General features: G+C 31.9%; 1 protein-coding gene across 1 annotated transcript in view; it reads left to right on the top strand.

The window, feature by feature from the left end:
* Positions 1–459: 459 nt before the first annotated feature.
* LOC143055437 (phosphatidylserine synthase 1-like) overlaps positions 460–15,172 on the top strand; it is a 47,188-nt gene continuing 32,475 nt past the window's right edge. The window contains exon 1 of the mRNA XM_076228582.1: positions 460–630. Coding sequence (XP_076084697.1) covers positions 464–630 — 167 coding nt within the window. The 5' untranslated portion in view covers positions 460–463. The remainder of the gene's footprint in view (positions 631–15,172) is intronic.

Here is a 15,172-nt window from a genome sequence, read left to right on the forward strand (position 1 = left end):
TCCATAGTTTAAAAAGTTTTAAATTAGTCCGAGTTGACTTGGTCCGAGTTGTCTTTGGGCCGAGTGTTCCTGATTCCTTTCTTGTGTAGTTGTACTTTAACTTATACACCTTATCGCTATTCCCGCTTGACCCGAGAATCTGTCCCGCTTGAACTTTTGACGTCATACAACAATCACTTTTCCATTGTGGCGTCAGATATTTTCTATTATGACGTCAAAATTTTACGGGAACTTGTGTGATGTCCAGTAATGGCGGACAAATAGCGATAAGGTGTATTCTCATGTGGTCTATTCATTTATTTTGGGTCTTGTATCTTTTTAATACAATTATAGATAATTTAAATCCCGAATGAATCGAACTTTCTGATTTTATAAAACCACCTTTTTTCTTTTGTTTGGCCTATCTTAAAAACAACACTTAAGTTACCTCCCTTACTAAAACTCTTTATTATTCTTATGCAACATGGCGAGCGGCGATGATGACCTTCCTCTTGATGAAGAACAAGAACATTTTAGGATAATTAATGAGAAATCTGTGGATGATATTACATTGGCATTTTTCTACAAACCACATACTATAACTTTATTGACAGTTTCAGTGTTAGGATTGCTGTACGCGGCCTTTACGAGGTAAGAAGTCGTGCGTCGGCTGCTTCGTCTCATACATCGATTTTGTAAACAGTGAAACACGTGTGTTTATCATGTTATGGTGTGATGTGAATCACAAGTTTTTTCTCTCTCTTTTCATGAATGCGCCTAAATACTGAGATATATGATAAAATTGAATTAAACATACAGCTTTGTACATGAGGTCATGATGACATTCGTTCAAAATATTTACATAAGGGTGAACGTAAAAGGGGGAGGGGTCAAGTGGGGACGAACGACTATAAATCATTTTTTGAATTTTGGGGATAATGAATTACTTTTCAATGTATACGGAAGTCTGATATAAAATCATGCCTTTAGATTATAAAAAAAATATGTTTAATTGTTAAACATATTATAGAGGGGCCTGATGGGGGGGTCTCATCACGATTCACGAGTTGATTTTTTTGTCAATCACGAGTCACAGAAAATAAATTTCCATGATCACGGATCACGAAAATATAAAAAGAGTATCACCAATCAATCTCGATAATAGAGATTCAGAAGCTGGTTGTTTGGTGCAATTAAGCTACAATCAAATACATTACTGGCTCATTACTTGTTTACATGTTGAATTCTCCCAGGTTCTAAATTAAATCGTTAAAAACAGTCACATTCTGACTTCTTTTATTGTATAATAATAATATTTCATAAAAATGTTTTACTGGCGTAAATACCACGGAACCACATCTGTGTTTTATCTTGAGGCTAAACTAAGAGATTATAAAGTATATATTTCTCTCTTTTCCTCCAATAAATTTATTTTCCTGTCCAAGACAGGTTGGATCTACATAAAATATCACAACCTCGACAATGTTATTGCTGCGGCTCTCAGCCATGGGGGCTGCCATAGCTTGCACTAATAAATGACCTAATTGCACTTTTAAAACTATCGCGCCACTTCAACTTTTTAAGCCAAGAAAGACAACTCAATGGAACTCTTTATTTTCGTTATGAAAAAAAAATCACGAGAACGAAAAATATGTCTCAATCACGAAGAACGAACATAAAATTCCAATGAAAACGATTCACGAACAATGGTTTCATCACGAATCACGAAAAATAAATCTGTAGAAAAACGGATCACGATAGCGAAAATGCGCCGATCACGAAGAACGGAAATATCCCATCAGCCCCCTCATTATAATTTATAAATATAAAATAAATGCAAGCAGTCCAAATAATGTCAATGATTAGCAATGTTGTCTTCTTAGTATGACTTTCAATATAATATTTATAGTTATTGCCATATGAAAAATGAAACATCAAGACATGATAATTATTTGAACTAGATTTCGGTCAAAAATCAGTTGTTTATATAATACTGCAAGAAAAACTTCCTCAGTTGATAAAAAACCACCTGAGTTGATAAAAAACCACAGCATAAATTTAAGTGTTCTTGTTGATCATGGGATGTAAATACTTATATTATTAAGAAATAAATAAATATACCAGCATATTGAAACTACTGATGATTAAACCCTAGTGTGAGGGTATGGCACAAACTCATTAACAGTAAATTGTTTCTATCAGAAAAAAAGTAATTTTTAACATGATTAAAAGTAGTATTCACTTAAGATTTCACTCTTAAGATGATATTGCTTATTTTTAATAATATAAGCAGATGATTTTACTTTTTATTAACAATATTTTGAAGCCTAAAAAAAATAATATATCAAGAACTAAAGGAGTTGAGCAATTTCTGTGTTTGAAGTTGTAACAAAAGGGAGATAACTCTTCATCAATGAAATAATTTAAGAGAATAGGCTTCAATATGTTGTTAGGCTATTTGTCAGTTTTTCCATGAAGTACATGTAAACAAATATTAATCAAATCGAAAGATTTAAAAGATTTAAAATTTCTAACAGTAATTATTTCCTATACAATATATCATTGCTACATGTATCATATTCATGTATCAATTAGAGCATTTAAAATTTAAAAATGGTCCAATTTGAGGCAATGCATGTTCATGTGTAACATTAAATAATGTTTTGAATAAAATATTGTAGGCTAGACAAATATTCAAAGAAAATATTGTCCACACAATATTTTACAATGCATGTAAGATAGTGTTGGTGTCCAGTGTACAATATTTCAATATGAAATTAAAATAAAATAATAAAATAAGTAACCATTTCTATGAAACTTTGTCATGTTTTTTTGGAAAAAAATTTCACTGTGACGTACATTTTGTACTGTACAAAAATGTACCTAACAATATTTTTTCACTGAATTTCTGTCCATAATGATATTTCCTAAAAAAAAAATGACTACCCTGAAGAACCATACATAAACATGAACATTGTTTATGTCTTGAAATTGTAAAAGTATTTTTGAAATCTTCGGAAAATTGTTCTTGAAAAATCTGACTTACATAGTGAAACTTTTTAATATTTATGATTGAAATTCAAATATTTTGCAAGGCAATAATTTTCCAAGTATACATTCTATGTTCCTATGATCAGGATTAGAAGTTTATGTATTAAATTTTAGAACAACTCGCCTCTTTTAATTTTTTATACGACTGCAAAAAAATTTTGGGATCATATAATGGTATGATGTCGTCTGCGTCATCTGAAGACACATTTGGTGTCCAGACAATAACTTTAGTTTAAGTGAATGGATCTCTATGAAATTTGATAAGAAGGTTCAATACCACAATAGGAAGGGTGGGATTAATTTTGGGGATTATGGTCCCAATTGTTTTCGAATTAGGGGCCCAAAAGGGGCCCAAAACAAGCATTTTTCTACTTTCAGGATATTAACTTGTGTATAAGTTTTTCAATTGCTCTGAAATTGTACCACAATGTTTAATACCACAAGTAGAAGGTTTGGATTCATATTGCATTATTGGGGGTTATGGTGCCAACAGTTTAGGTATTAAGGGCCAAAAAGGGGGCCAAAAACTAGCATTTTTGTAGTTTCTGGACAATAACTTGTGTGTAAGTGTATGGATCTCTCTTACATTGTACCACAAGGTTTCATATTTCAAAAGGAAGGCTGGGATTAAGTTTGGGGGTAATTGACCAATTCATGCAGGAATTAGGGGCCAAAAAAGGGCCAAAAACAAGCATTTTTCTATAGTTTCCAGACAAAAACTTGTGTTTAAGAATATGGATCTCTGTGAAATTATTCTACAATCATATACTACAAAGGAAAGGCTGGGTTTGAGTTTGGGGGGTAATTGCTTCAAGGGGGGATTCTAAAAATTTGGGGAGTTCCAATTTTTTTAAGGGGTTCAGAATTATTTTTAAAAATTTTCAAGAAGAATCTTTAATTGTGCAGTATTGTGCAATAGATTTGTAAGATCTTGACATTTATTGTGTGTCAGAAACCTATACTATATAAAAAAGAAGATGTGGTATGATTGCCAATGAGACAACTATCCACAAAAGACCAAAATTACACAGACATTAACAACTATTGGTCACCGTACGGCCTTCAATAATGAGCAAAGCCCATACCGCATAGTCAGCTATAATAGGCCCCGATAAGACAATGTAAAACATGTCAAAAATTTGATCACATTTCAAATTCAGACAGAATCAAGCTTGAATATTGTGTCCAAATTTGCCACAACTTTTCGTATCAGACTGCGCTCAGCGAAGAATTTTATTTTTAAATAGACCTACATGTATATAGGGAAATGTTGTGGACTTAGACAGTGTGTAACCAAAAATTTCCATAAAGAGGAGTACATGTATGGTAAAGCATCAGGGGCGAATCCAGCCATTTCAAAAAGGTGGGGTTCCCAACCCAAGATAAAGGAGGGTTCCAACTAAATGTCCCCATTCAAATGCATTGATCGTCCAAAAAAAAGGTGGGGTTCCAACCCCCAGAACACCCCTCTGGATCCGCCACTGGGCATTGAAAAGAAGAAAAAGTATGCAATACAACTATTTTTTTACAAGGCCTAGTGATACACACATTTTCAATAGCTGAAACCCATCTTTTTGATAGACCTTCCTGTTGACAGATATATATATATATATATGATTTTATATGTACTGGGTACATGTAGACTGATTTCTTCTGATAAACTTTATCCTAATGAGAAAATCAGGAAGTCAAGATGAGCTGATTACTTACACAGATTTAACCAGCTATAAACTGTATACTAATGGCTTTCACATTGAAATTTTTATTGTATTAATACAATGTAATAAATACTGCATTACTTAACAGAGTGTTTAACAACATGACATGAGACCACACACCCATATTTTGCATAATTTTTTTTAATGTTTTTTTTTATACAAAGTATTTAGACTATAAGGAAATTTTGCATGTCATAGGTGACATATATATGTGTTATCTAATTTCTTAGGGTCAATTATTATGTCATACATGTACATGTAAGTAATATAATTTAGATTTGATTTATCTTTCAGGCCAAATAACATAATATGTGTGTTTAACTTTCTCCTACATCTTTTAAAAAAGATAGGTAGCTATAGAAAGACAGATTTTTTTATGGTCTATGGGAGAGAAATTTTGACTTAACTGTGCTTATTGAAAAATGACCCAAAAAACTTTAAGGTAGTCTATTTCTGACTTAAAATATAGGGTAGGTAGGGACATAGGAAACACACATATTTTTGGGGAAAGACGGCTTCAAGCCGTCAATCCCCTATGGGGTTGACCAGAGTGACACTCCCTCACATCATTCATTTTGTTTTTATACATGTTATAGTGTTGGAAAACCCCCAACAAATCTTACTTAGATTGAAGAGAAGGAGACCCAGAAATGAATAGTTTGACTTTAAACACTTTTTTTACACATTTCCCTTCTGTTTCTCACGAAATTATCGTATCTTGAACTCTCCTTTACACTATTTACGTTTATTTAACAATTCAGAAAAATTAGTATGACGAGATATTCTAAATATATCCAACCTACATTGTATTTTATAGTGACGTCATTCTTGGAAGAAGCAGGGATATCCTTCACCAGTTCACTGGTTATTTAAATCATTCTTAGAGATCGTGCACTAATCACAAATTTGTATTTGTTAAATTTAAACATAATATTGTTTACTGTAGATGATTTAAACATCAACATGCAATACTTTAATTTGTAGGTCAACAACTTTCAAAATAAACAAAGATCGTGGGGTTACATGACACAGGGGAAAGAAACGATTTTATTACTTTTTTCGGGTCTCACTAATTAGAGACAAGAAGCGTCAAAAAGCGACAAGAAGCGTCAAGAAGACTATTTAGCGACAAGAAAAACATATTCTTCTTGTCGCTTCTTGTCGCTAAAATTCTTTTTGTTGTTAATTAGTGAAACCACTTGTTTCTGTAAAAATTCTGAGAATCTTCCTCCAATTCAGGAGCACCTCAATTGATGAGTAATTATCCACTAAAATAAAAGTTAAAGTATTTAAACACTTCAAATGTGACATTTCATTGGATTAGTAGTCTTCTATTAAAACTAAATTTTTGTGTACCTACATAATCATTGTAATGGTAAAAAAAAAAAAAAAAAAAATTTGCATTTTTATAGTTTTAACATATTTATATTTACAAATATTTCAAAATTATGATTTGGAAACAAGCTTTACACAGTTTACATCACTCATATTGTTTTTTTTTTATTAGTACCTGTTTCCCTGTGATGAGAGTTGTAACTAAGAACTTTAACAATGGAAATTTAAAACTGAATAGATTTTTCAGTCCACACTTTCTAAAGAAAAAACTTTAAAATCCAAGAGTACTGTCACAAAAAATGGAAAATGGCCCTAGCCTGCAGTTCAGTGGTACACAATCAAGATTTCAAAAAATATTGTAGTTGTTGTGAAATGACAGAATTCAGTTGAGTTTTAGATAATTAGCTATCAACTTTAATCAAATGTTTAGATTTAGAAGATGCAGATCACTTCCATTGGTCCAAATTGAATCCTAAACTAAGGAAATGAAATTACATAAACAACAATTGATTTCAATATTGTCAACCTTTCTACATGTTCTAGCGGTTCTCTTTTTCATTCTTCATATGTAAACTATCAAAAGATACCCCCCCCCCTTTCCAAAAACATAATAAAATAGAAACAAGGGCCGTCTTTCCCCTCAGAGCTATTCAGCTCTTTGATTTTTATTTGGCCTCTGTTAAATAGGCAAAAAAAAATAATATTTTGAGGTTTTACTGTAAACATGGTAAATTCATGCAGATTTTTTTTTATGAAAGTACAAAAATAAGAGATAATATTGCAATTAAATGTAAATAAAAATGTGATTTCTTATTATTGCTATACTCACCCACTTAAATGACCAACACTATTCCCATTAATAAAAACTTGCAATATTTCTGAATTAACAATATTATAAGTTATATGGTTCGCTACTGACCCCCTACAGATCCAAAGAGGGTTAGTAAAATCCATAGGGGGTGAGGCCATAGGCCGAGTCCCCTATGGATTTTATTCACCCTCTATGGATCCGTAGGGGTCAGTTAATAAGTTAACCGTAAAACGAATTTATCGCACGCTAGAATTTTTCTGCTGCGCTTTGTTAAAAAAATAAACAATGAAACACAACATTAATATGTGACGTCACCATTAACGCGTCATGGACCCCCAATGAAATTTACTAACCCCCTACGGTCTCATAGGGGGTCACCATGTGACGGCATTTAACCAATCACAACGTAATAATTTACCCGCGGTGCGATAATTAAATATAGGATAAAATATTAGAAAAGTTTAATTCATTTGCTGAGGATTCATTTATTGTCATGGGAACCAATTTTTGTTGATCAACAAAAAGATTGTTTCTACTTCTAGTGAATATGTTTGATTTCATGGTTTTGACAAACAATGACAAAGTTTGATCAGCATATTTGTAATTTCGTTGTTGACCCAGATATTAACATTAAAATGTTGATATTAAGTATGTTGAGAGGGAAAGAAAGTATCCAAACGTGGAAAATATCAGTTGGTCTAATAGTCTACATGTTCTACATTGTATATAAACATGATAAATGTGTAGACAAGAAGAAAAAACGTCCTCATATTTCTTATTGATTATATCTTATGATATTCTTCCTTAAAGAAATAATACAATTGTTTTTGTTATAACTGTTTTCATGATAAGCAGACTTATTATTTCTTTTATGACAGACTGACACCTGAATATTTAAGCTGCTTATGATTTTCATGTTTACAAAACAGATGGGGAAGTTTATCCCGTTTATGCTTACCTAGTTCATGTATTCATTTGTTAAATATTTCATTTTATTCATTAATGAATCAGACAATTTACTCCTATGAGACATGTTTTCTGTATTCTGAAAATGCTAAAGGGGAAGTTTATCCCGTTTATGCTTAACTAGTACATGTATTCATTTGTTAAATATTACATTCTATTCATTAAAATGAGATACACATGCTTCTAGCTAGTACATATACTCATATGTTAAATATTACATTTTATTCATTAATTGATCGAACAATTATAACTCCCAGGAGATGCATTTGATGTATTCCGAAACACTCTTTTCTCCCAACACCTTATATGTGATGGCTGGGATAATTGAACTGGGTCGATTCTTTGTTTGTCTATAATTGATTTGGTGTATGATTAAGAAAACAGGCATAAATAGATACTTGATAACTCCTCTTAATCATAGTCACAACAGACAGTATTGAATTAAGCTGCCATGGATTTTTGCAAGCTTGTCGATCGCTGCTGATTTTGATACAGAAATGCTATAAAGACTACTTTGTTTTTTAAGGAAAGTTAATATGTTTACATCTTCTGACTTCATCCTTTGGTCTCAGCTGGTAGATACTTGTCTCAATGACAGTCATACCACATCTCTTTTTTTTTAAACCACTGCTTTAAAAAGAGTGGTGTATACTGTTAAAGGTCTGTCTTTCTAATAGTCAGTCCATCCATTCGCCCCATGAATATTTTTTGTTGCATCTTTCTCAGGAAGTACAATAAATCATAAGGATTTCTGAAATTTGGTTTCATGGTTTATATAAGTCATTTACACTGTCATGAATGACTGTATGATGCATTTTTATACGCCCGTCAAAATTTTGACGGGACGTATTATGGTATACAAATGTATGGTGTCTGTCCGTCTGTCTGTCTGTCTGTCCGGCGTTAACATGTCGCACTGTAACTTGAGAATGACTTATCTAAATTTCATGAAACTTAATATAGTTGTTTCTTATGATGGTCAAATGATCTGTATACTTTTTGGTGAAAATAAGATTTAAACTTTTTGAGTTACGGCACTTTGTAACTAAAACTGGGGTGTGTTTTTTTTCCCATGTCGCACCGTATCTCAAAAACTATTCTTGATTATTGCTTAAAACTTTACACACTTCTTAGTTATATTAATCTTAATATCTGTATACTTTTTGGGGATGATTCAAAATTTAATTTTTGAGTTATTGAGTATTTTGTAAAAAAAAATGGGGAGGGTTTTTTTACATGTCGCGCTGTATCTCAAAAATGATTTATGATTATTGCTTAAAACTTTACGCACTTCTTTTATATTGATCTAAAGATCTGTATACTTTTTGGTGATGATTCAAAATTACTTTTTTGAGTTATTGAATATTTTGTAAAAAAAAGGTTGAGGGGATTTTACATGTCATGCCGTATCTCAAAAACGATTTATGATTATTGCTTAAAACTTTACACACTTCTTTGTTATATTAATCTAAAGATCTGTATACTTTTTGGTTTGATTCAAAATTTTATTTTAGTGATATTTAGTTGGTTTTTTTTTAAAGGGTGGGGGGGGGGGGGTTTTCACATGTCCCACCGTGTCTCAAAAACAATAGATGGTTATTGCTTAAAACTTTCTCAGAAACTATTTATGATTATTGCATAAAACTTCCACACAAGACGTCGGGCGTATCATGTGCTCATGGCGCAGCTGTTTATTTAGATTCATCACTCAACTTTACACTAACATATTTTTACACTTTGAAAATTATCCAGTTGCAGTTGGGGTAGTTACAAGAAGGGCTTTGTTCCCAAATTCCAGAGAAAATAAATTGACAAATCCAGAATTCCTGCAATGGAAATAATGTGTCCTTTCTGGAGTAATGCTCTAGAGGAGGAGCTTTTAATTCATCTGTTTGATGATGAGGTTACTTTCCTTTTTGGTTTTTCCCAGGAGTTTGGTAATTTTTTTTACTTGACTTTGATTGGAAATTCCAGGATCTTAATAAGAAGAAGAATTCAATTTCAAACCTTCTTTATGATTTTGCTAAAGGTATTGAGACATGTTTAAAGTTTTGATTTAACATAGTCTCAACTTACAAATGAATATCTAAAAATAAGCAAACAATTTTTAAGGCTATCATTTGGTATTAGAATTATCAATTCCTTGCAAAAGCTGTTGTCCTACAATTTGGTGGATAGGGATTAAAGAGCCATGCAACAATCTTGCACTGTTCTTTCCTAAATTAAATGTGTGAGATCCCAGGCTCCTGGCCTTGCCCCCATCTAAGAGTGACAATTGGGTGGTTGGGAATCAAAGAGCAGTAACACAATATTACACAGTCCTCTCCTCATATAAATGTGTGAGATCCCAGGCTCCTGGCCTTGCCCCCATCTAAAAATGACAATTGGGTGGATGGGAATCAAAGAGCAGTAGCACTGAGTACTCCCCCTCCTCCTTCTCTGTTACCAATTTGATTGTTAGAGCTAGGTCCATCATAGCGTTGCCCAATCCCCCTTTCCACTTCTTTGTATAAATTTGTAAGATGTAGCAAACATATTCCAGTCTTATTGTGACAATTGACAAGACACACATGACCAGATAATTATCCTCCTCAGAGAGTTTCTACAGAAAGATATTTTCTTCTTCATTTAATTGATTTTTATGGGAACAATAGGATATTTTTCTGACAGCTTGTACCAAGGCCATGTCAAATGATTTATTTGGTAATTAGACTCATTTTATGGATGATTTCATTGCTAGGTGGTGTTAGGCCATGATAGTTTAATTATTTGTGAATCTTTTGTATATATGTTAATGGAGTTGCATGTAAGCTATGGAAATTGTGAATGCTTTAACTTAGGCCATAGTATTTCAGTTCAAAATAGAATAGTTTTGATTTATTATTCTGTACAAAAGGATATTCATTGTTGAATGTTGGAAGTTTTTTTTAGAGAGTTTGATTTTATTTTCCTTTTATAAATTAATACTTTCCCTAACTGGACTTTTTTTAACTACTGTTCATAAGCAGTAAAAATTGGTAGATAACTGTCCACAGATTGATAACCATATACATATTGTAACATCTTAAAATTAATTTGTAATAGTTAAAGAAACACTAATAAGGGAAGAATAAATTGTAAATAAAAAAACACCAAAGTTATACCACAATCAGGAAATTCATTTGTCAAGTTTTTTAGTACACAATATTTTCCTTGTTTGAATTCTATGAAAAGTATAGTACTAGACTTGGGCTAATTAAACATTTAAGTTGATGGCACTTCCCTTCACAATTTAGTAACCTTATAGCATTTTTAGGCCAACCCATTCCAAATGTTACGACTGCAGACACTAATAGTCACAAACTATATATATATTCATATCTATAATACACTTGGGCGGTATAAAGACATCATTCGTAAATATAGCTCAACAAGCAGATTTCACATCCAATTTTTAGCTCACCTGGCCTAAAAGGCCATGTGAGCTTTTCTCATCACTTGGCGTCCGTCGTCGTCGTCGTCGTCGACGTCGTCGTCGTCGTTAACAATTTTTCAAACATCTTCTCCTCTGAAACTACTGAATGGATTTGAATGAAACTTAACATGATTGTTCCTTAGTATATCCCAGGGCTTCCAAAACGGTCATATATTCCGGTCATTTGTATAATGTCCGGTAAAAGTCCGGCTGGGCAAAGCATGAAACGGTCATATACTTTTTAGTTTTCAAGGCTTTTTCGGTCATTTTTACATAATTCACGATCTTTTTGACCCAAACTTTTGCCTTTAACATCAACACATTTCCGGTCATAAATGTGACATGATGATTTATTACTATCAAAACAACACTTAATCCAATACTTTCTAATTTTAATCAGGCTTATATATATTAGTAGTTGGACAGCTGAAATCTACCTGTTCAGGTGACAGGTGAACTATGTTCAGTACTGGACATCGTATAAATTGATCGGGCTATTCACAATTTTTGTTCTTACTTTTCAGCGGTTTGTTTCTAATTGATTTAGTCCAAAAGATTAAAATTATTAGAAAGAAATTAATTTATCAACATGATTTGATGAAAAATTGAAAAAGGTTTTAAATGAAAAATCGTCAGAACTACGTCGTATGAACTAGAACACGTGTGCGCATGTGCACAGGTGGTAAATTTAATTATGCATCCTACATTTCTTCAACAATGCTAAAATTATCATTGATACCTGTATCTAACGTTCATTTCAAGTATTTTGTTGAAGAAATAACGTGGAAAGAGCTTCTTCACTCAGTCGTGCTTTGTAAACATACACGGATTTTACGTATCCGTTTATGGTCCAATTCAATTCAATTCAATTCAATATTTTTATTGTCAATTAAAGACGCCCATTACAAGCAGAATAATCAAGATAAATTTAAATGTACATTTGATTACAATGATTACAATGATTATGTTAAACAAAAGAAAATCATAAAAAAGAAAACCAAAAACATCAATATGTGATATATATATAGTTATATATATCTATACATTTTTTTTTTATTTTTATATATTTATAATTATTATTATTATCAATGAGATTGACAAATACAGTTAGCCCTGAAGTTCATATTAAATAAGATCCAATCTAGCTGCGAATAACAGACAAACCTTTGGCAGTAGTGTACCCATAGTAAACATGGATATATAAAAGTAAAATAAAATATTAACAATATTAGCAATTCTAATTAAGTTTCTAGAATTTGTTTTCTTACAGTATTTAAATTATTAATCAAATTACATACTTGATTCAATATATAGTTATCTTCATTAGACATGAGCCATATAAATTGTGAATGAATGTCTAGATTCTTAAAATTTTTAAAAGTTTTAACTATATTTGATAAAATTGACTCTCTCTCATTTTCTAAAGATTTACATTTAAGTAAAAAGTGTGGTTCATCTTCCACTCCATTTTTACAAAGATTACAAATTCTATCTGTTGCCTGAAGACCTCTGTATCCATGTTTTACCATTGTCAAGTCAACATCCGGTTAGAACAATGTGAAAACGAAACTAAAGTTTTTGCACAAATAAAAAGTCTAAGGCAGATACGAGCACGCTGATGTGCACACTTTGAATGATGCACTGCCAATTTAACAGTTACATCCGAACATCAAATTCATATCATATCAAAGTAAAGTTTAAAATCGTTTTTTTTAATGTAATGTCAATCATTGGAATGGCCATCTGATTACCATAATAGCCTTTTTTGACTAAGTCTTAAGGCATTAAAATCAGGATCAGATATGAAATGTCCGGCTGGCTCAAATATTTTTTGGAAGCCCTGGTATATCCTGCACAAAATGTGCGCTTCGATTTTTGATCCGTCAAAAAACATGGCCGCCGTTACTTAAAATAGAACATAGGGGTCAAATGCAGTTTTTGGCTTATATCTCAAAAACGAAAGCATTTAGAGCAAATCTGACATGGGGTAAAAATGTTCATTAGGTCAAGATCTATCAGCCCTGAAATTTTCAGATGAATCAAACAAACCATTGTTGGGTTGCTGCCACTTAATTGGTAATTTTAAGGAAATTTTGCAGTTTTTATACGACCGCAAATTTTGAAAAAAATTTCGTCGTATATTGCTATCACGTTGGCGTCGGCGGCGTCGTCGTCGTCGTCGTCCGGCGTCCGAATACTTTTAGTTTTCGCACTCTAACTTTAGTAAAAGTGAATGGAAATCTATGAAATTTTAACACAAGGTTTATGACCACAAAAGGAAGGTTGGTATTGATTTTGGGAGTTTTGGTCCCAACAGTTTAGGAATTAGGGGCCAAAAAGGGCCCAAATAAGCATTTTCTTGGTTTTCGCACTATAACTTTAGTTTAAGTTAATAGAAATCTATGAAATTTTGACACAAGGTTTATGACCACAAAAGAACGGTTGGGATTGATTTTGGGAGTTTTGGTCTCAACAGTTTAGGAATTAGGGGCCAAAAAAGGGCCCAAATAAGCATTATTCTTGGTTTTCGCACAATAACATTAGTTTAAGTAAATAGAAATCAATGAAATTTAAACACAATGTTAATGACTACAAAAGGAAGGTTGGTATTGATTTTGGGAGTTTAGGTCCCAACAGTTTAGGAATTAGGGGCCAAAAAGGGACCCAAATAAGCATTTTTCTTGGTTTTCGCACCATAACGTTAGTATAAGTAAATAGAAATCTATGAAATTTAAACACAAGGTTTATGACCATAAAAGAAAGGTTGGGTTTGATTTTGGGAGTTTTGGTCCCAACATAATAAGGGGCCCAAAGGGTCCAAAATTAAACTTTTGTTTGATTTCATCAAAATTGAATAATTGGGGTTCTTTGATATGCTGAATCTAACTGTCATGACTGTGTATGTAGATTCTTAACTTTTGGTCCCGTTTTCAAATTGGTCTACATTAAGGTCCAAAGGGTCCAAAATTAAACTTAGTTTGATTTTGACAAAAAATGAATCAGTTAGGTTCTTTGATATGCTGAATCTAAAAATGTACTTAGATTCTTGATTATTGGCCCAGTTTTCAAGTTGGTCCAAATCGGGGTCCAAAATTAAACTTTGTTTGATTTCATCAAAAATTGAATAAATGGGGTTCTTTGATATTCCAAATCTAACTGTGTATGTAGATTCTTCATTTTTGGTCCTGTTTTCAAATTGGTCTACACTAAAGTCCAAAGGGTCCAAAATTAAACTTAGTCTGATTTTAACAAAAATTGAAATCTTGAAGTTCTTTGATATGCTGAATCCAAAAATGTACTTAGATTTTTTATTATGGGCCCAGTTTTCAAGTTGGTCCAAATCAGGATCTAAAATTATTATATTAAGTATTGTGTAATAGCAAGTCTTTTCAATTGCACAGTATTGCGCAATGGCAAGAAATATCTAATTGCACAATATTGTGAAATATCAAATTTTTTTTTAATTAGAGTTATCTTTCTTTGTCCAGAATAGTAAGCAAGAAATATCTAATTGCAAAATATTGTGCAATAGCAAGATTTTTTTTTAATTGGAGTTATCTTTCTTTGTCCAGAATCAACTTAAATCTTTGTTATATACAATATACAATGTATATTCACTTTTTACTACCAACTGATAAATTAAAATAATCTTTACCATTCAGTGATAACAAGCAGTTTTTTTACATCTTAATATTTTATGATGTATTTAAATGAGTAGTTATTGTTGCAAACTCCATTAGAAATTTTAATTGAGATTAGTTTTGGAATAAGGGAAAGGGGGATGTGATTAAAAAAATTGGGTTCAATTTTTCTCATTTGAAATTTCATAAATAAAAAAGAAAATTTCTTCAAACATTT

Source organism: Mytilus galloprovincialis, chromosome 12 (genome assembly GCF_965363235.1).
Source record: "Mytilus galloprovincialis chromosome 12, xbMytGall1.hap1.1, whole genome shotgun sequence".
Classification (NCBI taxonomy): Eukaryota; Metazoa; Mollusca; class Bivalvia; order Mytilida; family Mytilidae; genus Mytilus; species Mytilus galloprovincialis.